The sequence below is a fragment of the Ochlerotatus camptorhynchus genome, unplaced genomic scaffold, assembly GCF_037179485.1.
Source record: "Ochlerotatus camptorhynchus isolate MF236.1 unplaced genomic scaffold, CSIRO-AGI_Acam_v1.1 ptg000361l, whole genome shotgun sequence".
Taxonomy (NCBI): domain Eukaryota; kingdom Metazoa; phylum Arthropoda; class Insecta; order Diptera; family Culicidae; genus Ochlerotatus; species Ochlerotatus camptorhynchus.
In genome coordinates, this window is record NW_027040849.1 from 10,806,446 (window position 1) to 10,833,997 (window position 27,552).

The 27,552-nt window shown below is 39.7% G+C and overlaps 1 protein-coding gene across 1 annotated transcript in view; it reads left to right on the forward strand.

Moving 5' to 3' along the window:
• The first annotated feature begins 16,296 nt into the window (after nucleotides 1-16,296).
• ana (anachronism) overlaps nucleotides 16,297-27,552 on the forward strand; it is a 37,175-nt gene continuing 25,919 nt past the window's right edge. The window contains exon 1 of the mRNA XM_065231858.1: nucleotides 16,297-16,876. Within this exon, the coding sequence (XP_065087930.1) occupies nucleotides 16,560-16,876 (317 nt within the window). The 5' untranslated portion in view covers nucleotides 16,297-16,559. The remainder of the gene's footprint in view (nucleotides 16,877-27,552) is intronic.

The following is a 27,552-nucleotide window of genomic DNA, read 5'->3' on the forward strand; positions in this document are numbered from 1 at the left end:
AAGTTCGCCAGTGTTTTCACGAATGAGGGATTAACTGACGAACACGTTACCCTAGCAGCTAGTAATGTTCCACTGTACGGTCAAACACTGGGTGCGATGGATGTCAACGTCGAGATGATTTCCACTGCCGCATCACAACTCAAGTCGTCCTTCAATCCAGGACCCGATGGCGTTCCATCCGTATTCCTGAAAAAGCATATCGCCAGCTTGCTGATGCCCATGCTTCACCTATTTCGATTGTCCATATCGAGTGGTACATTTCCATCTTGTTGGAAATTCGCACATATGTTTCCTATCCACAAAAAGGGCAGCAAACGGGATGTGGACAATTATCGTGGAATCACGTCGTTGAGCGCAGTTTCGAAGTTATTCGAGTTAGTCATCATGGAGCCTCTACTCTCTCATTGTAAGCAGTATCTAAGTGGTGATCAACACGGCTTCACTTCCGGTCGTTCTACTTCCACAAATCTGCTGTGTTTGACATCGTATCTTACGGAAAGCATGGCAGAGAGGACTCAAACAGACGTCATATACACCGACTTGTCAGCTGCCTTCGATAAGCTAAACCATGCCATCGCGATTGCCAAGTTGCATAGACTTGGGGTCAGCGGCAACCTCTTGCGATGGTTTCGTTCATATCTCACTGTTCGGCAACTGATGGTTGCCATTGGTGACAACCGGTCCAATATATATCTAGCTACGTCAGGAATACCTCAAGGAAGTCACCTGGGACCTTTGATTTTCTTACTCTACTTCAATGACGTGAACTTGGTCATCGAAGGTCCACGACTATCGTATGCAGACGATCTTAAAATCTACCTACGAATCCACTCGATTGATGACTGTCACTTCCTTCAACGTCAGTTCGAAGCCTTTGCCAGCTGGTGTAATTTGAACCGAATGGTGGTTAACCCCACTAAGTGTTCAGTGATCACTTTTACTCGGAAGAAAGAACCAATCACATTTGAATACAAACTTATCGGCACTGTAATCGACCGTGTGAACCATGTGAAAGATCTGGGTGTTATTCTAGATTCTCAACTTACGTACAAGCAGCACATCTCGTACGTTGTCGACAAGGCGTCTAGGACGTTGGGATTTATCTTCAGGATAGCAAAGAATTTCTCCGATATCTACTGTTTGAAGTCACTGTACTGTTCCTTAGTGCGATCCATTCTGGAATATTGTTCTGTGGTCTGGAGTCCAAACTACAACAATGGTGCTGAGAGAGTTGAGTCCGTTCAACGCCGTTTTCTTCGATTCGCTCTGCGGAAGCTGCCTTGGAGAGACCCATTTCATCTGCCCAGCTATGAAAGTCGTTGCCAGCTGATTGATCTGGAGCCTCTCCGAACTAGAAGAGACACCTCTAGGGCCCTGTTCATTGCGGACACTTTACAAGGTAGAATTGATTGCAGTGCAATCTTGGGGCAAGTCAACATTAACGTCCAACCCCGTGCGCTACGTAACAACGTTATGCTGAGATTGCCACTTCAGCGCACAAACTATGGCATGAACGGTGCAATAGGTGGGCTGCAACGAGTGTTCAATCGAGTCTCGGGCATCTTCGATTTCCATATGCCTCGACAGCTGCTACGAAGATACTTCTCATCGTTCTTTTCTGGCACAGTTAACCGTGAATGATTGTGTGTTTTATTTATGTATTTTATTCTTAGTTTTTATTTTTTGATTTGATTTTTACCTATATAAGTTACTTAAATCATCATTGGGGCTTTACACAGCCTGTTGATGCAGACAAATAAATAAATAAATAAATCTGCAATTTTAAACATTACCATTTACATTGAGTCCACTGTGGTGGGCACTACACAGTAGTTTGTACGTCAAACGCAAGGGAATTGACTATGCGCGCCAAGGTTGCAAAAACTCATCTCAGCCAAAACAATGTTTTGTTTAATTATGAAATAATTAGATGCTATGATCATATTCTGAATTGGTAAGATACAAGAGGAGGTTGCAAAGAATGTGCCCGACACATCAAACCTGTCTACTCCACTTCATGAGAGTCACAATCAGCGATTTTTCTCACACTCACTCCCTCACTCACTCAGCGATCAGCAAATCACTGATTGTGACTCACAGAAAGCAAAATTTACAGGTTACATGCCTCAAACGCACACCCCGCAACCTCCTCCTGTAAGTCCCAAGTAAAACATGTCACCATACCATCTTTTGGTTTTATTATTCCGAAAAACATTATTTTAGCTGAAATGAGTATTTGCAACCTTGATGCGCGCCACAGGTAGCGGTACTACCAACTACGATACTTTTAAATTATCCGTAAAATGCTTGTTCGACGAACAACTTGCGAGTGTTATGTCTGTTTGTCTGTGGTAAAATATCATTCCTAGACAATACATTACATGAAGACTGTATAATTTACATCCAAGATCTCGGTGGATATAAAATAATATAATAATATAATTGCGAACTAATCAACATTAATAATATAAAATAAGTAGGTAATATCAATTAATATAAAATCATATTATAGGATGCATTACAAAACAAAATTCATCTTTGGAAAAGCATTCCCTGCATCCATTGGGTACTCAAGGGAAGTAACTGTGAAAAATTACATAAAAAAGTTTTAGCACGTGGAACGGAGAAAAGCAAAATGAAACGATGCAAAATGGAACACAGAATCAAAACAAAACAGCAAATAAGGTTACCAGCATATCGCTTTCTAAAGGTCGTAGGGTTACTAGAATACTAATTAAAATTTAACCGCTTTAATATGCACGAACGGGATTAAAGGTACAGTTAAATAAAAGAAGAATAAAATTGTATAGCTAAGAATAAATAAAAATGTTGTAAAATATAAAACATTCCATATAATAATTTTCTCATCTTGTGGTTATATATTTTCATATAAATCAAACGCTGGAAAAAATCTTTCAAATGCACACAGCCGTTGCATTCGACTCAAATCCGAACCGCGCTCACTCAACCTTGCAAAAAACCCATGCCATTCAAACATCCGCACGACGAAAAAAGAATCCCACTCAGTATATTCAAGGACTGTTTTTAAAATCCCCCGACTCTCCTCATACCTGAGCAGACCCCTGAGGAAAACCTAAGAAAACTCAGTCAATAGGTCCTTAGCGAATCCGAGCAAATGGAACTCAAACCCGAATCGGAATCAACGAACGTTTAATGGACGAATTTAAATAAACTTGAATAATGTATGAATAACTGTGGAGAATAAGGAATCATTTTGATGCCGACGCAGCGAATCGATCATCGCGCCTACGCCCCTATGCATGCTCACTGTCGATATGTTTGGAAAGAGGAATCAAAACACCGAGAGGCAAAAAGAAAAGATTCCAACAACCACCCATCAAAATATTGCTGTAGTTTCGAAGATTCGAACAAACCCATTCTGTAGCACAACGTTTCCAGAAACAACCCTAAAAAAAAATAAGTCAGTCCGCTTCAACGCCTCCAACTGCTGTGCACCTAAAGAAAATTTCACAACCTAATCAGTAATAAATACGCGATTGAAATGTACAAACAATAAATGCCATTCAAATAGAAATATATTAAGCTGAGAAAAAAAAAGACTTCTGACGCCACAAAACCAATTAAATATAACGAAAGTGCATGCAAAAGTTATAAATTTGATAAAAAGGTAAAGGAACAATCTCACCAAATTTTCTGCCGTGTACCCTGAGCTGCTGCGTGTCTAGCTAATCCAAACCAAGCAGACTATCAACCTCACATACACACGAAGACATCTCAGCTTTAATAATACGACGCACACACATAGCACCGCGCTTCGGTTTCTTTTCCTTCTCTTTTTTCCATTCTGTTTCTCAACATTTTCACTGTTATTTCACTATTTGCGAATGTCACTGATGCATAGAACGCTACCGAGAAGCAACCGTCGTTGGCTAAAGCACTACGCACTCATCGCGTTTTGCCATCCACATTGGCAAAAAAAAAAAAAAAAATATTATCACCTCATCAAAAATTACTCAAATCTTTTCTCATCCCGCTTCCAATAAGAATATTGTGCACAGCGTAGTAACCGGGTCTAGGCCTAGCTCTTTCTACGCAGCAGAATAAGGCACACACACAACAATCTAAAACTCGAGATATTTCCAACTGCATGTTGCAAGCTTGCTATACGTAAACCCTCACTAACACAATCAGCACTCTTTCACTCGCTATTTTCACTAGCTTGCTGTGTTTGATCACCATGCCATGCAATTTATTGAAACATAATTATAATCTTTGCAAAATAGCCAAGCATGCTTGTAATGATGCAAGGCCAATAATTTTGCATGCATTCAAAGCACCAAAATCACACACGCGTCTGAACATTCGAAGGAAACCCAATTTTCAACCGGGAGTGAAACACGCGCACGTCTATATGCAACAAAGACGAAATCTGAACTCAGAGCCGTTTTGCTGCCAAAGTTGGTGATGATTTAACCTCCGAGACCAAACAGAGTGCGTCTCTGTCACTTCAAAACGTAGATGACATCCATGGCCGCTTACGCTTGGCGTGTTTAGTGTAGGTGACAGCATCACGGATCTCATTTTTCAGGAACACCTTCAGCACACCTCGTAAATCAGACCGGAGATACGTCAGACACCGCCACGGCGAGCCAGACGACGGATGGTGGTTATATCGAAGAATTTGCGTTTGGTTCTGAATATGGCGATGAGTGTGCAAAATATTACGCAATTCCATCCCCCCTAATCGCCCGCGCCCGAGGATCGGAGGTGAATGCCACTTCGACTTGTTTCGTCTACTTACTACTCTCTGACGACTGTGCTGGGGAAGCAGCATATGCATGTAGGTAATTGGTGGATTTGTTAGTTAATTCGACGCTTTTGACAGTGCTGGACATTTACCAGTTTTTCAATAGTTTCTTGTTGAAAATCAACATTCGGAAGCATTGCTATCGATGCGTAGCCATATTTCTGATCGATTGGTGTTAAATTATTGAAATTGGACCAGGGGCAGGTGAGTTATTAACGCTCATAATCTTTCTTAATTTGTTACATGTTCCATTTTTGGTTTTCACAAAGTGTACCCCCATATAGAAATCAAAGACGTAGACAAAAATAATTAACGACGTCAAAAATAATTAAAATTTTGCGAAAGAATATTTATAGAATTTTATATTAGATTTGTTTCCGAAGAAAATGACAATATCAGTTTTTTTCTCCTCAGTTCAGGACACAAATCATCTGCGACCAGCTATTTGTTAGTTTCGAGCATGTCGTGTTACCATAGAGATAACTCTAAGATCAGAAGGTCCCGAAGAAACGTGCTCAACTTTTTGGCTCAGCTCTCTCTTCGGTCCCAAGCTAATCGATGCACCCCTCGAAACATAGGAAAATCCACGAACCCCTAATTTTATCTGTCAAACTTTCTTTATACCCTTCGGAGTGCTGGAAAACCCTCCAAAGATGAGCCTCTTTGTCAGTCAAAAACGGATTCCTTCGCAACTAACTCAAGCAGTAATACAGATAATGACCATGCATTAGAATCGTAGTCTTAACCACTTCAAAATAGCCCAAAGTCTAAAAATCTTTCTAAAAAAGATAAAAAAAAACTTCAAACTAAAGAACAGCGAATATGAATAGGAATCACGTTGATGAAAAATAACTACCTTTTTTTTTTTTTTTTCTTATTTCAAGATCATCTTCGGTGGACAAAGCCGAGTCTTGTCACTATCAACAAGGCATAAAAAGTGAAACAGACTAAGATGTGTTTCTTTGATTATAAAACAATTCTGTTCCTCTAGTTTGAAGTAGTTCGGACTAGACTTCGGTGGTAGATCTTAAAGCCAGTAACGCACCACGAAAATGTAATCTACCAGGCGCTACAGGGCAAGACAATATCTTATAATATCCTACAATATGTTTTACACCTTGTTGATAGTGATATGGGGCCTCACATAGTCTAGTCATCTAAGACACGGTATTACCAATACTGAGGTAGCGGGTTTAAGCAGGCTGTGATTAATGCGCTAAAGAGCACATCTAATCTACTTATGTCTAGAGATTATCAGTGGTGTCACACACTGCGTCAAGGCGATTTAAGATACCTTTGTTTTTCGATTTCATCATCTACACTGTAGCCGTCCCAAACGATCAAAAGGATACCAGAAAAAAAGCCACCATTCGAAAATCAACCAGCCCTTTTCAGGGCCACCAATTCAAAAATGGAAAGAGTTAAGATAATAGATTATCGATCAATTAAAAGAACTAAAGGCTCAACATATTTGTTCCGTCCACTAACTGCCCTACGCCAAGCTTCCGTTCGGGCCCTCAGGCACAGACCCTGATACTTTTTAAAGTGATGCAATTTAACTAACCCTTTAATATCAGAATAAAAAGTAAAATCATCGTAATAAGGTATTTGTAATTTACTACTCAGAACTGCCTTTAAAGGATTTATGAACTATTTTGAATTTATATAGATTAATAAGGCCAAGTATTACAGTAGATAGATTAATCCGGTATTAGTCTTACAATTTAAGCCAAAAATAAATTTAATACTTTAAGTAGATAGTTCTATAACTCGATGGTCCCTTCATTAACGAGTTATGGATATATTAAACATACTCACACATAAAAAAAGCTTCAAATTATAACCAGATTTTCCGAAGAACAATCATGACCCGAACAGCAATTGATTGAGCCCTGGTATAACATTGAGTTTTTGCCCAAAAAAACAAAAGTCACCCTTGCTCTTGAACCCTAGAACACTCTCCGACCGACCCGGAGGCTTAATAGGAAAATATGCCAGACCACTTTTTCACACTTGATCCAATGAACCAAACAGGCGACGACGGCAATTTAGCTGCATATCCAAAAACCAAAAAAAATAGATATGTATAACAAGAAACCCTAGAATGTGAAATGGCTGTAGTCGCGGCTAAGCTAGACACTCACGCCGGGGACCTTGAACGGAAGTCGAATGTCTGCGCGCGAGTCTAGGCAAATTTGTGTTGTTATGAAAGTGCTGGTCAAGCGGATCATCATCGTGCCGGCGGCGGCGAGCTGGAGATGATTAGATTGACCGCGCAGGGCCATTAGCGCAACGGTCGGTCGTCGGTCGTCGGTCGCAAATCGGTAGGCGTTTGTCTAGGAAGAGTGAGTCGTTTGATATGTGCTAGACGAAAAATTATAATACATACTGTTTGGAGTAGGTACCTAGATAGTTTTCTACGCACGCTGAGTCAGAGTTTTATTTTGACTGGGATTCACCGAATTGAGCAGCATAATTGAGCGACTAGACGAACGAACGCTAGAGAATTGGCGATAACAAAGCTATCAAAGAAATTCTCTAACCAGTCAGGAATTGGCGCTTGTCGAAAACAAATTCATTTGGATAGGTTAAATTGATTATCATTTGATTCAATAGAGCAACTTTGCTTGATGAACTTCAATACAGAAACGGGAATTCGACGACAATCACCAGTTGACTCAATTGGAAGAATCAAATGTTGTGTCCACGCATGTCGGACGAGGTCAAGACACGATAAGTGCGTGCCAAAAATTGAACCAAATTTGTGCGTTAACTAGCGCTTCCTGCTTAGACACAATGGCGGCGGCGATTTTTAATGGACTTTTTGATCCACTACAATATAGCTAGGCAAATGGTGTGAGAAATGTCTAGCTAACTTCTAGGAATGAGTCGAGTGTCGCAATATTTCTGGAAAGATAAGCAAACAGAACAGCTCCCGATCGCTGGGGGAGGACATTTTATTTTTGCACCCAAGAATTGCTCCAATTGCCCGGTCTAACGATGAAATATTTGCTGCTTCCTGTTATTGCTAGACTGATGACAGTCTAGCCATAGTAGATTACTTAATGCTCCCGGTCTAGACTGCTAGACTAAAGCGTACAACAATTTGGCTATTTTGTTGCCTGGACTTCAATTATGCTAATCGGTTGTATGGCCGGAGAGTTGGATCTGCGCGTGAGTCTGCTAGTCCGAAAGCCAGCTGCATGTGAACTGGAAGACAATGTATTCACTATTGACCGACGCATCGTTGGACCACTCAACACCGTGCGAGATCACCAACGCATCGGAACCAACAGCAGCACCTTGAGTTGTGCGGCCACGACGACGACGACGATGACGACGACGGATGGAGATTATGCTGTCACGTGTTTCTATTGCCGCAGGAAAATCTCACATGTGCATGTAAGCGAAGGCGCGAGGAAAACCCGGCATATGCTCATCCCGATCTACATAGCCTAGAGAGACACGGCACGGCCACATACGAATGCGAAAAAGCCGCCAGCAGTGATTGGGCGATTCGTACGAATCGTTAGAGGCGAATGTATTCTCCGCTCTCGCAATGTTGGATCGTACAATCGTCATCGGCCGTACCGTTGCGAGTGCGGGAGGGAGGCCAATTTTTATGGGACATATATTGCGGAAAAAAATGTACAGAGTACCTACTATCAAATTATTGGAGTTTGGAGGTGGAAACAGTAAACAGGAAACGAAAATAGTAGACTGTGGAGTTTTGACTTCTTCAGAAGAGTTGTTTATTTGATCAAGATAAACAACTTTGCTGAAGAAGACAAGTCTTCAAAACACCATTTCAATGCATTAAAAAAGTTATATGCTCCACTAAAATGATGAAATCTCAAAAACACCAAAATATACCTCTCTCAAATTTTGATATTTTGTTTATCGAATATTGCTTATTTTTTGCTGAAAATGTCAGGTTACGATTATTTTGCGCTTTAGGAGATATTAAAGTTCAAAAATTGAAGTTTTTTCGTTTTTTCAACAATATCTTTAAAATTTGAAGCTTGAACCAATATGTTTCTTCTCAAAAGTTATTTATTTAAAGCATTTGCATAAGAGAAAAATATATCATTACATGGTTGTCAGCAAAAAACCTGAAACAGAAAGAAAAAACCATATTTTCGACATTTTTCTTTAACTCCATTTAACTCGAAACCAGTAGGCTGTGGAAATTTTACCTCTATAAAAGAGTTGTTTCTTTTGTTAACGCAAACAACTTTGCCCAAGACATCAAGTCTCCAAAACGCCAACAAAAGAAGTTGGAATGTGGCGCCATCTTTGCGGAAGAGTATTGAACTATTTGTCCTTATTATGATGAGAAACTTTACCGAAGACACCAAGTCGCGGAAATGCTTCGTTTCAGAGTTATTAATTTTGCTCCGCTAGATTGCATTTCTGGCCCAGTGTGCAGTGGTGAAAAGAGAGAACACTGCAAGGTGATGGCATTTGGAACAACTCTCCCGAATTGGCATACCATGCTGTAGGATTAGTTGTCTATAGACAGCAAGCTTATTTTTCAGTGATAAGGTAGACTTCCTATTCCCAAGTAGCACACTTTCATCACAATAAGTTACAGCAACTTGTTTATTACTAAAATAAGTCGTTTATAAGTTTCTACAATTGATTTGTGACAAGCGTGCTACTAGGGTTGAAAAGCGGATGATCTTATCAAGATGTTGCACTTTGTGTTAGTTTTGTCAATGAGCTCCCTGAAAAGAAGCTTGCTGTCTCGTGTTAGGCCGAGGTACTTAACCTCTTTGGACCATTCCACCACTGAGCCGTGTAAGCAGATCTTGTTATTCTCAGACAGAACAAGTATTGGTGATTGGGAATGTGGAACTAAGTACACAGCAAAAAAATAATTTTGATATCACGTCAAAGTGGATACACTACAATCATGTCGAAAATATGGTGTAATATTACTTGCTAAAAAGGACAAAATTATCATTAATACAATGCATGAACTGACATTACGCTGCTTTTACTGCATTTGTTTATTTATGTGGTCATAAAAATTACATGAAATTTTCGACATGATTGTAGTGCATCCACTTTGATGTGATATCAAAATTATTTTTTTTGCTGTGTATGATGACCTGAGTCTTCACCGTGTTGGTACGAATCTTCCAGTTGTTGAAATACTCAGACAGGACATCCAAGCTTCTCTGACGTTTGGCAGTAAGAGCTCCGATAGCCCTTCCCTTGTAGACGATTGGACTAGGAACTAGGAAAAATGACCACGAACAAACGCGCACACTTCAAGATCGTTGAAACTTACCTTATTTATTTATTTATTTTTTATTTATTTCGTCAGCCAACGTAGAGTTCAATCAGGCTAAGGCCTTGTTGTCCTCTGCTGTCCGAAGAAGTCGTCTCCACTCTATTCGATCCGTGGCCACACTTCGCCAGCCTCGTAGTCTGCGAAGAGGCCACAGGTCGTCTTCTACTTGCCCGCTGCATGCCTCTTCTTCTTGCTCCTGTTGGGTCGCTTTCGAGAACCATTTTCACTGGGTCGTCGTGCGGCATTCTTACGACGTGCCCAGCCCACCGTCGCTAGAATGCCGCAGTCGCCCAATTTTTGCAATGTGGACGATGGATGATTCTCCCAGCAGCTGGTGAAATTCGTGGTTCATTCGCTTCCTCCACGTTCCGTCATCCATATGCACACACTTCCAAAAAGTCATGTAAATTTCGGTGCCCTGAGACCGACACATGCAAGCGGCCCAAGTGACACAAGAATCAGTTGAAAGAAACGAGAAAATAAATTCAATTAATCGTACTTTTCGTCGAGTTGCGTATGTTTCGGTTTGGGAACACTTAATTTTACATGACATGTTTGTTTACGTTCCATAATTTACGTCAAAGATGGATTACGTCTCGTGTAAAAATAGTTATTTTTAAGTGTGCACTCCACCGTAGATGGTACACAACACCTTTCGTTCAAAAACACCAATTACGCTTTGGTCCTCCACGAGCATAGTATAGGTCTCGTGGCCGTAGAGGATAACCGGTCTAATCAGCGTCTTGTAGATAGTCAAGTTCTTGCGACGGCGAATTTTATTCGACCGGAGCGTCCTCTGAAGTCCAAAGTAGGCACGATTCCCTGCCATAATGCGTCTTTGAATTTCTCTGCTTGTATCATTTTCGGCGGTCACCAATGAGCTCAAACACACGAACTCATCGACCACCTCGATTTCTTCACCGTCAACTCGATGGACTTCCTGAAGATCGTGCCACTCATGTCTATCCCACCTCTTCTGATCACATCTTCTAACGCGATGTTGAATAGCAGACACGAAATCACCATCACCTTGCCGTAACCCCATTCAAAGGAACTACATAATCTGCCATAGCTGATCTCGATCGATTGTGTCGTATGCGGATTTGAAATCGGTGAACAAATGATGTGTGGGCACGTTGTATTCGCGGCATTTCCGCAGAACCTGCCAAATCGCGAAAATTTGGTCTGTGGTAGCGCGGGCACCCATGAATCCCGCCTGGTATTGCCTCACAAACTCTCTTGCAAATGGTGACAGGCGGCGGTATAGAATTTGAATGAGTACCTTGTAGGCCGCGCTTAGCAGTGTGATCGCGTGATAGTTGTAGCAATCCAAGTTGTCGCCCTTTTTGTAGATTGGGCATACGACACCTTCCATCCACTCCTCCGGTAATATCTCCTCCTCCCAAATCCTGGCAATTACCCAGTGCAGCGGTGTAGCCAGTGCTTCACCACCGTATTTTAATAGCTCACTTGGTAGTTGATCTACACCAGTTGCTTTGTTGTTCTTCAGCAGACCGATCTCCTACTCAACTTCTTGAAAATCAGGGGTCGGTAGCCTGTCGTCTTCTGCGCGTGCTCCAAGGTATGTTGCCGAGCCCCCTTCATTTTCTGCTGCTTCACATTCAATCTCGTGCGGTGTTGCAGCATTCTCGCCCGTGCTGCATTCTTCTCCTCTTCTAACAGTTTGCATTCGCCGTCAAACCAGTCATTTCTTCGGTCCGGGATTTCAGTACCTAGTGCCGCTGCAGCAGTACTACCTATTGCGGAACGGATTTCCCTCGAGCCATGTTCAAAAGAAGCTACGCCAAGCTGCTCTTCCGTGGGTAGTGTAACTTTCAGCTGCTGCGCGTAGTCCTGGGCAACTCCGACGTCCCGTAGTTGCTCAATGTTGGGTCGCGGCGTTCGACTTCGACGGGTGTTATGAACCGTCGAGAGTTTTGAGCGCATGCATACTGCAACTAGGTAGTGGTCCGAATCTATGTTCGTACTGCGGTACGTGCGGACGTTGATAATGTCGGAGAAGAATTTCCCATCGATTAGAACGTGATCGATTTGGTTTTCTGTGTTTCATCGAGTTGTGGACAGTTGACTGTACTTCATCTATGTTGCCAAAATCGAGATCTTTTTCGATATGTCACAATTGAGTGGCTCAGCGATAATAATCAATACTCCTTTATGTGAATCCTGTTGAAAAACTATTGAAAAATTCGTGGAAGCGAGGAGGATCTCTCGGTTTTTGACGGTTTAATTGACCTACATTTGGAAGCGGCCAGCGCTGTTATTGCCTATCGTAAAGTATGAGATCACCAGTTTTACACATTGCAGATGCATGCTAGTCCAACGTATTGTTTGTTGCTTCTCTGCCAGGTGAGCTAGTAATAACGGAGTAGCAACCGCGAGCGGTTAATCATTCTCATGCTCAATTATGTCTGTACTATCTGAAGTGATGCAGTTTTTCTGCAGTAATTCAGTACTTTTCAAACTGATTCCGAGATTTTCTAAAGTGTTTCAGAACTTTCAGAAGAGATTTGGACTTTTTTAAATGATTAAAGACTGGACTCGGAAAAAATGAGACACACAAAAATGATCATCAAAAATTCATTTTAAATCGGATACTTCTCAAATTTTCAGGGATTAAATAACTATATATTAGCTATGTTTTGGCATAATTTATTTATTGCAGGACCCTAGCTGAATACTCGTACATTTCTCTTAAGACTGCTCATGAGATCTTGGGCGAAGCTTTGCCCATCTTCCTTACACAATTTCTCCCAGTTTTTCTTCAAAGCTTCATCGGTTTTGAATATTTTTCCGCTTTTCTTCAACTTCTTCTACATTATCGCCCAAAACTTTTCGATCGGACGAAGTTCTGGTGTATTTGGCGGGTTCGCCTCCTTCGGGACCACATTAACGCCCTTCGCTTCGTACCAATCCATTACAGACTTAAGTAATGGCACGAAGCGAGATCCGGCCAGAACAGCGTGGGACCACGGTGAGAGCGGAGGAAGGGCAGCAAGCGCTTCTGTGAGCATTCCTCTCGATAAATCTGCCCATTTATGGTGCCGGTTGTAACGAACGGCTTGCTGTACCGTCCGCACTTGCAGATCGCCTGCCACAACAGGTACTTCTCGGCAAATTTGTCCATCTTTCTCTTCCGGAATTTTTCCGGAACCTCCATGCGGGACGTACCGACAAAAAACTCGAGCCTTGATGTATGTCTCGTCGTCCATGACGAGACAGCCTGGCTTGACCAGCCACTTACGGTACAGCTTCCGCGCACGCAATTTGGCAACCGTGTTTTGCTTGTCAATCCAGTTTGGCGCCTTCCTGACCTTAAAAACACGTAGCCCAGCCCGCTTCATGGTCTGCTGGACGAACCACTTCGACGAATTGACCTTTTTGGCAACGTCTCGGGTGGAAAAGTTCGGGTTATTCTTAAAGTACTGCCTTATCTTTCGCGCCTTCTCTGGGTATTCTTCTGGATGGTCTTCGTTTCCTGGAACATCTTCACAACGCGGGACAAGGTGGAATGATGGATTCCAAGCCTTTTGCCGATCCATCTGTGCGACTGACCAGGATTATCGATCAACGCGCCCAAGATTTGCTGGCGTAGCTCTTCTTTTTTCGAATGCATCTTGAAAACTACTTGACAGATCGCGATAAAATTTTGCACACATATACATAACACTCTTTTTTCATTAATTTTTACCCACGCGATAAAAAGTTACACCCAAAACAAAGTGTTGCATTTTTTTCCGAGTCCAGTCTTTATGTGCTCCCTAAAGTGATTTCGATTTGGATAAGCTTGAGAGAATTGATGCAGTACTTTCCGAAGTTTTGTGAAGTTGTTCGGTTCTTTCCGGGTTTTTTTTTAGTTTTTACGAAAGCGATTACAAACTTTCTGGAAAGATTAAGTATTTTCCAAAGGGAGTTATTCAATGCTATCCGAATAATTTCAAAGCTTTTCTGAAGTGATTCATTACTTTCAGAATTGATTTCAAACTATTCAAAAGTGATTCAATTCTTTCTGAAGTGATTCAGTACTTTTTGAAGTGATAACAAACTATCTGGAATCATTCAGTACTTTACGGAGTGATTCCAAACATTTCTGAAGTGATTCAGTACTTATTTGAATGATTCAGTGCTTTCCGAAGTGATTATGGACGTTCTGGGGCGATTCAGTATTTCCGAAGTGGTTCCGAACGTTCCTGAAGTGATTATGTGCATTCCTAACTATTTAAATTATTTTCGAAGTGATTCTGTTCTTGCGGAAATGATTACAAACTTTCTGGAATGATTCAGTACTTTCCAATGTGAATCCGAAATTTTCTGTAGTTATTCAAATTATGCGAAGAGATTCCGACTTTAAAGTGGCTCAACACTTTCCGCAGTGCTTCAGAGCTTTCTGAAATAATTCAATACATTCCGAAGAGATGTCGATATTTTTATATGATTCCAAACTACTCTCCCATACCTCACCGTGCAAGAATTTTGAAAGTACCATCATGTCAAAATTTCTATCTTACGCCACTAAGTAACGCCAACTTTTGTCCGCCAATCATTATTTGCACCGTTAGCACCGGTATTATTTATAAAAAAAATCCCCGATCATTATTTTTGATTGATTGTTTCCGTAACAGGGGCGCAAGCCATTTCAAATTTAATATTTTGTTAATTTTCCCCTGAACCCGCCAACTACAAATTTACAGTTTCTTATCACTTTTTAAGAATATTTTTTCCCCTGCACATGTCTACCAGGGGCGCTAACATGATACATTTTTCTTTCATTTTTTCTTGATCATATTTCCAAGGGGCGCGAGCCATTTAAAATTTAACATTTTTTTTAAACTTTTACTGCAACTTATCTACCAGGGGCGCTAGCTATTTCAAATTTTATATTTTTTGTTAAGATTTTCCAGATTTAACATTTTCTTTAAATTTTTCCATCAACATGTATATTAGGGGCGCTATCCTCTTTAAATTGAACGGTTTTAATGATTTTAAACATGCTTACCAGGGGCGCAAGTCATTTCAAATATTTTCTTTTTACATGTTTTTCAGAACGTGTTTATCAGGGCCGCAACGCATTTCAAATTTTACGATTTAAATAATTTTTCTCTGAACTTGTCTACTAGGCACGCTTGCCATTTCAAATTTACTGGTTTTTAAACTTACCTTAACATGTATATCAGACGCTAGATTTTTTGTTATTTAATATTTTTTTAAGTTTTCGTCGAACTTGTTAATTGGGGGCGCAAGTGTTCGACTGTGTAGTGTATTTTTAATATTTTACATTTGCGATCAGATTTAGCTCTAATTGGATTGCTGTATTTTACCTATTTTGTAAACATTTTTTTCGGTTTGCAGCTAAGAAGTCGTCGACTACCCGCGACTACCCACAACCACAGCACTGATGGTACGTAATTGGTGGATAATTGGATTTTTTCAATAGTTTCTTGTTAAAAAATCAACGGTAAGAAGCAAATATTTCTGAACAATTGATGAAAAAAATTATTGAAATTGGTCCAGGGGCAGCTGAGTTATTAACGTTTAAAATCTTTCATAATTTCGTCACATGTTCCATTCTAGGTTTTCACAAAGTGTACCCCCATATAGAAATCACAGACGTAGTCCTACATCAAATCAATCTCATAGTCCTACATCAATAATGCGGTCCTGCTTGGGGCACAACCCTTAACTTCTTTTTTTGTTTGTGTTTTAATACAATTTCACCGGCTTAGCGTTTTAGTTTGTTCAGATCATTTTTGTACTCCTAAGGTCATTTATAGTCTGATTTGGTATCCATCAGACTTCGTGACCTTTAAAATGTACAATCGTTCATATGCAAACCACAACCTGCCTGAATCGGAACCGCTGACGGTAGTTGGAAATTCTCAACACCTCTCCCGCTTAGCATTTTCTCTCCTGCTCCGGTTTGGTGGCGCGAAAAGCTCGGTGTACACACTGTTTTTCATACATTTTTTTTTTCAATTCCGAAACACACCTTTGTATCTCACGTCTTACGATATTCATAAGGCGGCTATATTTGCGCTGCCAACCGACCGACGGACGACGTGGCCTGGCAGTGGTGGCGGTGGCGGTGGCGGCAGCAGCACCAAATGCGATGGGAGTATGTGTTGGTCGGCTCTGCTCCGGGTCCCGTATAAATATAATATCTCCTTTACCAGAAATCATTTCGTACACGGCTCTTGACAACGCAAGTGTCCAGTAGTCAACAGCGAGAACTCTCTTTCTCTCAGACCATTTCTTCCACTGAAGAAGGGAAAACTGTTTTCCAAGATTTGTGCAAAGATTTTAAGGATCTCTCTGAGGGGATCGCAGCATCGAGTTGTTACAGTTTGTTGAATCTCGGAGTGAAGTGAATGCTTTTGATTGGAAGTGAATATTTGTGAATCAAATTAATAAATTGTGGACTAAGTGACAATTGATCATACGCAAAAATACGTGAAAATGATGTTTCTGCTACTGTTTGTGATATCGTGTTCATGGAACGGAATGGTGGTCCAAGGTGCCCCATACGCGTACGATGCGACGATGGAAGAAATGGTAGTTCCCGAATCGAAGGTGCTTGATTTCGATAACCTGACCGAAAGTGAGCGGGTCGACCTGCTCCGCAATAAGATCAACATAACGGCGGTCAAGGTTCAGCAGGAGCGACTGAGGGCGGCGGCCGCCCAGAAGAACATGCAACGCGGTGGGGCACCGATGGCCATCAAGCAAAGCGCCAGCGAGCCGAACATCTCGAGCCACGTGCAGAACCGGAAGAAGTGAGTATTATAAAAAATATATTACACGCGATTTTCCAGCAGAATTTTCGTGGTTCATTGGGATGGAAAATTTCATTCTCTAGGTACGAGTTGTTCCGGTATTTTTAGAACAGCTGCGATCGTACCTACGTGATATAAAAATGCAATGCGAGGGAAATAAAGAAAAAAAAGTGTGATAAATTGGAGGGTATAAATTGCTGTGGTGACACTGTATAAATGTGCCGGCTACTGCCGAGGCACTTTTGTGGAAACCGAAGAAGTATATTTGCCTCATAGTGTCTGTGTGGAGGAATTTTCCCCGCAAGAAAAAGATGAAATATTCGAATTACAAACGGGAAGCGAGTAAAATCCGATGCGCTACTTTCAAGGTAAGTGCACCCGGCGGCAAAACCGGGTCGCACGCGTTCTTCGGGGGCAGTCGAGTTTTCCGATTTTCGCTGCAGTTGAGAGAAATCCGAACGGTTGGGGTTTTTTTGTATACTTGTCTGCAATCTGATGGTTGTTTGAAAACGTTATTTTGTTTATTAACAGCTGCGTTTTTGTATGATCTCAGGGCAGTGCTTCTGAAACTATGAAACGTGTCGTGCCGTCGGTAGAACACACCTTCACAGACCTGCGGCCAACGGTGATTTTCCAGCCTCAACTAGTTTTTTTTAACTCCGGGGAAGAATCTTTGATAAATGATCTTAAGATGTTTTAATCTTTTGCAAATAATTAAGACAAACGCATGTTGGCGATAATTTTTACGAAGCTAGGAGTAAACAGTTGCATTGAATGGTTATTTCGCAGCGGATAGTAACGGATACATTCATTAATGTATATGGTAGCAAACGACACTGGCCACATGCTTCCGGTCACGGGAAAGAGAAGGATTGTTTGTTCGAAGTTCATTTTTAGTAGATACCGAATTCACCTTTGCATATCCACGGCTGTCACGAGAAGGACGTTTGCGTTAGGTGGAAAGGTAAATTAGATCTGGATTCATTTTGGAAATCGTTACGATTTTTTAAAGCGTGGTGTGACGCTATCAATTCAGTTATGATGTTAGAGAAAAATGCTTAACCTATTTCATCATGAAGGTTAGTGCGAAATTTCTCACCTAAAGAAAGTTATGAAGAGCATGCTCTTCCAGGCAGTGCTTCTTATCCCGGAAAAGATGGTTATGCTTGGCATAAACACAGTTTTGGTCACGAACTGCTCATTTGCTAATAACTTTGCACACAGTTGACGTAACATAGTTCTTTTTGAAGCAGTAGATAGAATAGAGTCTAAGCTTGTTATATATATGTAAAAAAAAGTACATTTTAACTCTAGTAATAAACTTTATTTGTTTTTGCGTTGTAAAAATGAAGTGAGAAATGCTCGCTGCACATCTCGGACTTTAAGTGTAAAAAATCATTGGTGTTGATTCAAATGTTAAGATTTACCTACTATTTGCATATCTATAGTAAACTATTTTCCTAATCTATCAATTACTTTAAAGAAAAACAAATTTCAACAACTGAGTGAAAAGATTTCAACAAATGAGCAGTTGGTGTGTACAACTGTGTATGCCAAGCATGATGAAGAGGACAGAATTGGATCCATTTCATGCTCTGTCTATTTTTAATACTAGTGAAGCATTTCCATAAATTTTGCAATCGTCAAATTCAAGCACGGAGTAACAAAAGTAGATTAGATAATATAAAAAAGAGCTAAGTATAGACCCCACGGTCTTCTGCTCAGTAAGCATAAATGAACACTTCTAGGTCACCGAGCCCCTCATATAACTCAAATTCACAGTGATAGTCTTTTGAGCCCGAAACCACAACTTGCAATCATCCTTTGGTTTGTTTTTTTCCATCGACCTTGTTTTCCGTGCTGAGCACCAATGCTACCGACGTGCCAGGAAGGCAGCTCCCACACCTGGACCCTACCTATCGACCCATCAACTCATGAACCGGGGACCAACGGCTTTACTTTCCATCCGAAGGAAGGCGTGATCAGAGATGTTATGCCTCAGAACATCCCGGCGGCGCCGACTGGGATTGAACCCAGGCCTGCTGGGGTGAGAGGTAATCACGCTTACCACTACACCACCGGCGCCGTTAACTTGCAATCATATTCGGTATCAATTGGTATTGATGTTGCTAGGAAATCTTTCTAAGCATAGGAAAGTTGTTGGACCCCTATCCATTCGAAAAATGGCATGAAACAAAACTTCAATAGAAACAGTTACAGTCTACATGTCGAATGGCTAACAAGACCAAGATTAAAATATTTAACCTCAGCAGCTCTGCATCTTAAATATCTAATTATTTTATGCATGAGATCAGTTAAACTTATTCATGCCTGGGATGTAAAAAACTATGATATTAGAGTTCTTGAAAAGTCACGGATCATAAAATCTTAACCCGATTCGTATCTTCCTCAAAATTGACCTTTGCTCGCTTTTTACTCTCGATATACAATTTTCATATTGTCGTACTCTAAAGTAACTATCAACTATTCTTCTTCTTCTTCTTCTTCTTCTTTTTCTTCTTCTTCTTCTTCTTCTTCTTATTTCATTTATTTAACGTCGGTCTCTGTTACGCAATCTTGTGCCAAACTATCAACTCTATACTTTCATAATCGCATAAAATGACCACTTTAAGTCTGATATTTGACATTTAGCATCTCCATCTTCAGGATCACATAAAAATAAAGCTTCCTAGCACTCCGAATACGATGTCTCCGGTAAAATGTGTAACGGAAAATTGGCAATGTTTAATGATTTTAAATCTATCGATACTGAACAGATCTTTAAAACACGTAGTTTCAAATGACGCCAAAAGATTTGAAATTCGTCAATAATTGGCTGAGCTTAGTCTCGATGAGTCTCATCGTTGCCCACTGGTCACCATAACCGGTCGAATTCCAGACGAATCCGTTCATACTGACGACAACGCTCTGATGAGACAACGAAACCTCACCCCCAAGCTCCTCCCCTGATCCTATCTTTCGACAATGTACCCCTATAACCTCAGGTAAACCGCGAGTATTCGGCCCAACTCCTACTAGACATAGAATTAAGTGAATTTTGCTACAAACAAAGAACAGTGAATTATTGGCTCCGTAAAGCTAACGTGATTGAGTCTTCCAAATAAACGAACTAGTTAAAACAAAACGGCTGAGCAATTGCAAGTATACTGCTACACATTTTACCGGAGATTTGAAGATTTGCTTGAATTTTTTAGAAATCAGAATTGTTTTTCAGGCGCAAAATGTACTTAAATAAAATCTGGTGGCTGTTGTTATCTTGTCTAAGTTTGAGAACTGAAAAGTATCCTAAATGTACCATGTTGAATGAACAGTTGAAAAATGATCATGAACAATGATGAATGCAGATATATTTTTTACTAAAACATAATTTAAAAAAAATCTGTGATGCAACACACGGTGTTACACGACGAAAAATACTATTCAAGTGACCTATAGTAGGTTGTCAGTCTAATCGAGTGCACAATGAAATTACATTTGAAATTGTTCCAACACCCCCAAAATTTAAAGTTATTGTTTATAAACCAATTCTGGGTAAGTGACCGCATGCTATCCTGAGTAGCTCAATCATTTCTCAACCATTTTTTTGATTCTTAAACTGTTTTGGGAAGTGAAAAATAAGAGCTTTCAAAATATTTACATTGGCGATTTTAATGAAATTCGTTGAGATGTCTCTAATTGAATATGATTTTTATACATACAAAACGGATTTTTCTAACGGCTTTGTTCCATTTGGTGAATTTTTACTTAAATTTGACAGATGGAAACCTTTTGAAATAAACTTGCTATAACTACATGACCCTCTATCCTTAACTCCTCTTGGTTTTTTTTTTCAATTTTGTGGATTTGCTCAAAATTTGAGCCAAAGCGGTCAACATTTACCAATCTGAAGCTATTTCGAGTTGAAGATTAAAATTTATGAAAAATCACCATTCATCTTCTTTTTCTTCGTCGCATTTCAAGCTTATCGCTTCATGTTAGCTTATTGCGTGCTCTCAACTTAGTATTCTAGATGCACTTCCACAGTTATTAATTGAGAGCTTTCGACGCCTGTACCATTTTCGCATTAGTATAATTCTGTGGCACGTACAATCATACTATAAAGCCATGGAAGTTGAGACGTTGTTCAAACCGAAAAATTCCTAGACCGGACCGGGAATCGAATCCAGCCACCTCCAGCATGGTCTTGCTTTGTAGCTACGCCTTTACCGACTGAGCTAAGGGAGACATCTTAAAAAACATCATGTTCATAGTATTGTCGCTAGGAGGCATTGAAAACGTCCCAAACATCACCAATCTCAATAACTTTATGAACAATTATATGCTCAACAACTTGTTCCAAGACTGGAAGACGATCCGTCATAATCCTGAAAAGTTAAAGGGTGATACGGTCAAAATTTGGTCAAGGGAAAACGCGTGTAAATCGGTGAAATCGTTTATTTAAAAAATCAAATTAAATTTCTTTTTCAAGTTCAATTAGTATAAAATTCAGGAAAAATATTCAGTTAGGCTTCCGCTTTTCCAAATCCGAATTGCCGGGCCTTACGCTTGACCCCTGCCATCAGATTTTGTACAGCCACCTTGTCCACCTTCTTCGCCGCAGAAAGCCAGTTTGCCTTGAACTGCTGCTCGCCCTTAGCAGTTTTTTTGGTCTTCTTTAGGTTCCGCTTGACAATAGCCCAGTATTTCTCAATTGGGCGGAGCTCTGGCGTGTTGGGAGGGTTCTTGTCCTTGGGAACCACCTGCACGTTGTTGGCGGCGTACCACTCCATGGCCTTTTTACCGTAATGGCAAGATGCCAAATCCGGCCAAAACAGTACGGAACAACCGTGTTTCTTCAGAAAAGGCAGCAGACGTTTATTCATACACACTTTCACGTAAATTTCTTGGTTGACAGTCCCGGAAGCTATGAAAATGCTGCTTTTCAAGCCACAGGTACAGATGGCTTGCCAAACCAGATATTTCTTTGCGAACTTTGACAGTTTCATGTGCTTGAAAACATCTGCTACCTTTCCCCTGTCCCGGAAGCTGCTTGTAGTCGGTTTTGACGTAGGTTTCGTCGTCCATTACCACGCAGTCAAACTTCGTCAGCATCGTCGTGTACAGCCTCCGGGATCGCGCTTTGGCCGTCGTATTTTGTTTATCATCGCGATTTGGAGTCACTACCTGGTGAAGTGAAGTCGATAGTCCGGCTCGTTTTTTGGCTCGGTGCACGGTTGTAGACGATACACCCAGCTTATTTGCGGCATCTCGGAGAGAGAGGTTAGGGTTTCGCTTGAAACTACCGGCAACTCTCTTTGTCGTCTCAGCGGCTTCCGGTTTTCGATTTCCCCCCGATCCAGACTTCCTGGCTGTCGACAAACGTTCCCCAAACACTTTAATTACATTTGTAACGGTTGATTTGGCAACTTTTAGCGATTTTGCCAACTTTGCGTGCGAGTACCTCGGATTTTCGCGATGCGCGAGCAAAATTTTGATACGCTGCTCTTCTTGCTTGGACGGCATTTTGACAACTGAAGAGTTAATTCCAAAATCAAAATAGGAGCAACATTCTACACACACACACCTTCAAAATGAGGGGTGTTCAGGTTTTTTAAATGCAAAATTGAAAGAAATACGTCAAGTTGATATTGACCAAATTTTGACCGTATCACCCTTTAAGAGCATTTAATTGAAGTAATGACTTTTTATAAAAGCATTAAGATGTAAATTCACCTTACGGCATTTGAAGTTTGAAAAATGCGATTTTATATATTGTAAAAATCAAATTTAATTAAATATATTTCAACGAATTACAGTAAAATCACCATAAGTATGTGTATATTTCAAAAATTGATCGAAAGATGTTTGAGTTACTCATGATAGTATGCGATCACTTAACCCAAATTGGTATTTTAACAATAACTTTAAATTTTGGGAGTTTTCGAACAATTTCAAATGTATGAAATCTCATTTGAAATTGTTCGAAAATTCCCAAAATTGTGGTGTACTCGACTAGACTAAAAACCTACAACAGATAAGTTTAAAGGTTATTTTTTTTTTATTTGTAGCCCTGCACAAAATTAATGTAAATTGAGGTGCTTTGAGACTGACATATACGAGCATCAATTTTGACATAAAATTGAGTCATAATAGACGCAACATTCAACTAAATCAAGCGTACTTTCGAACTTTTCAGTCTCGGAGCACTAAATTTTACATGTAATGTTCATTTACGTCTCATCCTTTATGTCAAAGATGGATTCCGTCACGTGTAAGATTAGGTATTTCTAAGTGTGTGCGTTATCAATGGAAAAACGCAATGAATTAATTTCTTCTAAAGAAGGCGGCCAATCGTTGTGATCCCTGAAGATATATCCTATAAATCAAATTAATGAAAAGTAATTTGGGCCGTTTCCTTAATAAAGAATCAACAACAACGTAATTTGGGAAAAAGAATTTAAAACCTTGAAATATTGTTAAGAAAGCATGACCTCAAAAATTCTCCTAATCTAGAGAGGGTCGAGTATAAGAGAGGAGCGGATTTAAAACAAACTGCCTTGGCTATGCTTGGCATGCACAGTTGTACACGCCAATTGCTCATTTGTTAATAACTTTTCACTCAGTTGTTAAAATTTGTTCATCTTTAAAGTAATTGATAGATTAGGATCATAGTTTACTATAGATATGCAAAGATTAGGTAAATCTTAACACTTGAATCAACACCAATGAATTTTTATACTTAAGTCCGAGATGTGCAGCGAGCATTTCTCACTTAATTTTTACAACGCAAAAATAAATACAGTTTATTACTAGAATTAAAATCTCCTTTTTTATGTATCAATAACAAGCATAAAATCTATTCTATCTACTGCTTCAAAAAGAACTATGTTTCGTCTACTGTGTGCAAAGTTATTAACAAACGAGCAGTTCGGGACCAAAACTGTGTATGCCAAGCATGGTCTTGGCAACCTATGCCTAGGTGATTACTAGCAACACTTCCAATGCAATCAAGATAGGCGCTGATCAATTGGCTCTGACTTTGACAGTTCGTTTGGCTCAAAACCAGCCAGTCCGCTCCTCTCTTATACTAGACCCTCTCTATTGTAAACCTATTCAGTAATTACCCAATTTTTTCAGCCCCATCCACCCATCAGACTTTAATCTTTCAATAATTTCACATTATCATAGTTCCAAGTCTGCCTCATTCATCTTCAAGAAGAATGATAAAGGTATACTTTGGTGCAATAAGACCGCTGAAAAAGGGCATGGATTTCGTTGAAAATTAAAAAAAAATCTATTCCAAATCCAAAGGATAGGATGGTGGGGTTTTAGATTATTAGAGCGCAGTACGGGGAGATATTCTTCCTTTGGATTGGCCTTCTTGAGAGCTTCACCCATAGGGCTCATTTTGGGCGTGCGCTTGTCTTTTTCGCGGAAGAACGGTTTTTGATAATTTTGGTTGGTGGCGATATGTTGCCCAACTTGTGCAATGGGTTGTGATAGGGGAAATGGATATAATGTCGGCCTAAAGGCCTCTAATTTGGGCCCATACATAAATTCAGCAATCGACTAAATTTTCAATAGCGACCAAAAATATCCATTAGTACCGTCCCATGTTCCGTCGCGTTCATCTAGATATAATGTATAAATATCAGATTTTAAGCTATGGGCCCAATCTTAGATCCATAGGCCAACATAAGAACCATTTCCCCTATATATAGTGAACTGTCTCATTTCATCATTGAAGCATCGTCGCAGCAGCTCGAAGACTTGTGGAAAAAACATCTTTGAAATGGAATTGAGTTTGGTGAGGGCTTAAAAAATAAGCGATATTTGTGATGCAAAGGAATTGGAAACCATGGTTCAATATTTGCGAGGAAGTTCACTCTATGTGAATGCCTACATTGCTGCCGATTTATTACTTGTCCTAATTGGCTGGTGTTAATTTTGCGTAATAGTCGTCGTCGTCGATTCCAGATAAGAACGCGATCAAGATGTGTGTAGTGGTTGTAATGAATTAAAGTGATATGAAGGTCATACTGAGCACAATATCGTGGGATCTAGAGTGCTCTTGCAGGCAGCCTTAGCAGCAAGCTACTTTTGAACACGTCTGATTCGTTTAGGACCAACTATGTGATGTCTTTGTTAGGAAATACACCTTATGGTATAAGCAAATGTATGGGAAATTTTGATACTACAAATTTTAGTTAAATTTCTTAGTTGTTTAACTATGTGCACTATTTGTACTATATGCCACAAAATTGCTGGAGTAGGCCCCCGTCGAATGGCATATTGCATGACATATTTCACACTAATGCTTTGGAGATATATGCGTTCAAAACCTGACCCTTTAGTCACATGCTCATTTTTCGTACTCTCAAAGTGTACCCCCATATAGCAAACAAAGACGTAGTCCTACGTCAAAATCTTGGGAATTTTCTTCAGCATTTACCAAGTATTACTTTCAAAAATCCATTGGAATGCTCTATTAAAAATACATTGATATTATTCCTACACAGCAAAAAAATAATTTTGATATCACATCAAAGTGGATGCACTACAATCATGTCGAAAATTTCATGTAATTTTTATGACCACATAAATAAACAAATGCAGTAAAAGCAGCGTAATGTCAGTTCATGCATTGTATTAATGATAATTTTGTCCTTTTTAGCAAGTAATATTACACCATATTTTCGACATGATTGTAGTGCATCCACTTTGACGTGATATCAAAATTATTTTTTTGCTGTGTATGAATCCCTTGAAAAATTCCTTTTGGAGATCGCATTCCATAAATAGCAACCTTTTCCGTAGATCATTACGACAAAGGGCGTTCTCGCCGACGACGATAACATAACTTTCACTTTTCCTATAGTAATTCCCATATAAACTTCAATGAGCCAATTCAAATTAACTGTTTTATTGGAAAAATTAAAAGATACTGAAGGGCAAAGCACACATGATCGTCAAGAAACGTCCGTGGGTGAAAATTTGCGAAAAATATCTATGGCAACCGGTGGAATTTTAACCCACAAATGCCATTACGGTAAAACGGATTTGAATGCTATACAATGATTCGCTAAATTTTATTTTCATCGTCCATCCCGATCATAACTCAAAAATTACGTTCAACCCATGAAAATTTAAATATAACAACATACAAACTAAATAACCATTCGGTAAAAGTTAAAAAACAGTGAAAAATCAATAATAATAATCATTTTAACTATTTGTTTGTCTTACTTCTGCGTGAACGTTACGATAGATGAGGAGATGAAAGTATAGAGTTGATAGTTCCGTTAGAGTAAGGCAGTGTGAAAATTGTGTATAGAGAGTAGAAACCCGAGCAAAGTTAGAGATCAAATTGAAACCAGAATTTGCTGTTATGATGTAACTTACTTTGAATACTCCATTTGATCTCATTTTGGTTGACTTAACGGTTAACACATCAAAAATGAGAGCAAAATTTTACACTGTTGAAGCAAACGGAAAACTAATCCTGCTTTCAATGAAATCAATTTGATTACTGATTTTGCATTCATAATGTTTGACTGAATACGGGCCTGGTGTAAATGGTTAGCATCCAAGCTTCTCACGCTGAAAGACTTGAGCTCAAATGTCACCTCGGGTTGGTTGCGAATGACCTAAAATGTGTTAAACGAAACAATTAAACAATAATCGTTAGTTCAACGACAGGTAAGCTTAACTTAAATCTTAAACAAGACGTTAACAGCAGAACTTCAAGTTAAGTTGCTTTCATTTAAAATGTCTTGACTGCATAATGAAAGCACAATATGATATCAGACTAATGTCGTGACAATTGAAATCAAAATGAGTATTCATTATGATAGGAACTGCAATCTTTAATATCGATTTGCTTTCATTTTGTTAACCGACTTTGCTCGGGAAGCGAGCAAGGACATCTTTGAAGAAGGTACAAATCGTGTTGATTATCTCTCTTTACCAAACTCCCTCGTTGGAGAGGGATGGTGAGGTGTAACAGCGAAGATTTTCAAAATAAATGCAATTAATCTACACTGGGTTGAAGCGATACTCTTTACGTGTGATGGTAAATGATAAAAACAGACACTGGTACCTACCGAAAATTAATAAACGATATATGTGGGAACTAAAGAGCATGGATTTATAAAGAGGCGACATCTTTTTCATTTGACAGGTCTTCTGCTCGATTGGAATGACTTTTCCTATGACTTTGACAGACAATCGATTGTTCCAATTTTGACATTTCGTCTCTTTATAAATTCAGCCTCTTTAGTGGGAACAACAAAAACAATTGAATGTTCTGCTCACTACACCTTATTTGGCGATACGTGTGTATTTTCAAGAATTCACGGGGATTAGAAACATATTGAAATTAATTCACTCTTTCAATTACTCTTTCAGAAGAGGAAGGAAATGACCGTTGCATCTAAATTGAAAAAAAAAACTGTTGATATTTTGGAAAATATAGGGGGTGTCCAAGCTACCTGGGTGTTTATAATACCTCTAGTTCCACTATAATAGGTAAAGGTATTTCGCCTATATCAAACGACAAGACGTTCATTTATTGCGACCCAAGCAAAGTTATTCCTATTGATTAGTAAGCAGACTGGTTAGGAATACTTTCAAGCTACAGTGAAGTTTTATTTTATCTAGTTCGTTTATTAGGAAAT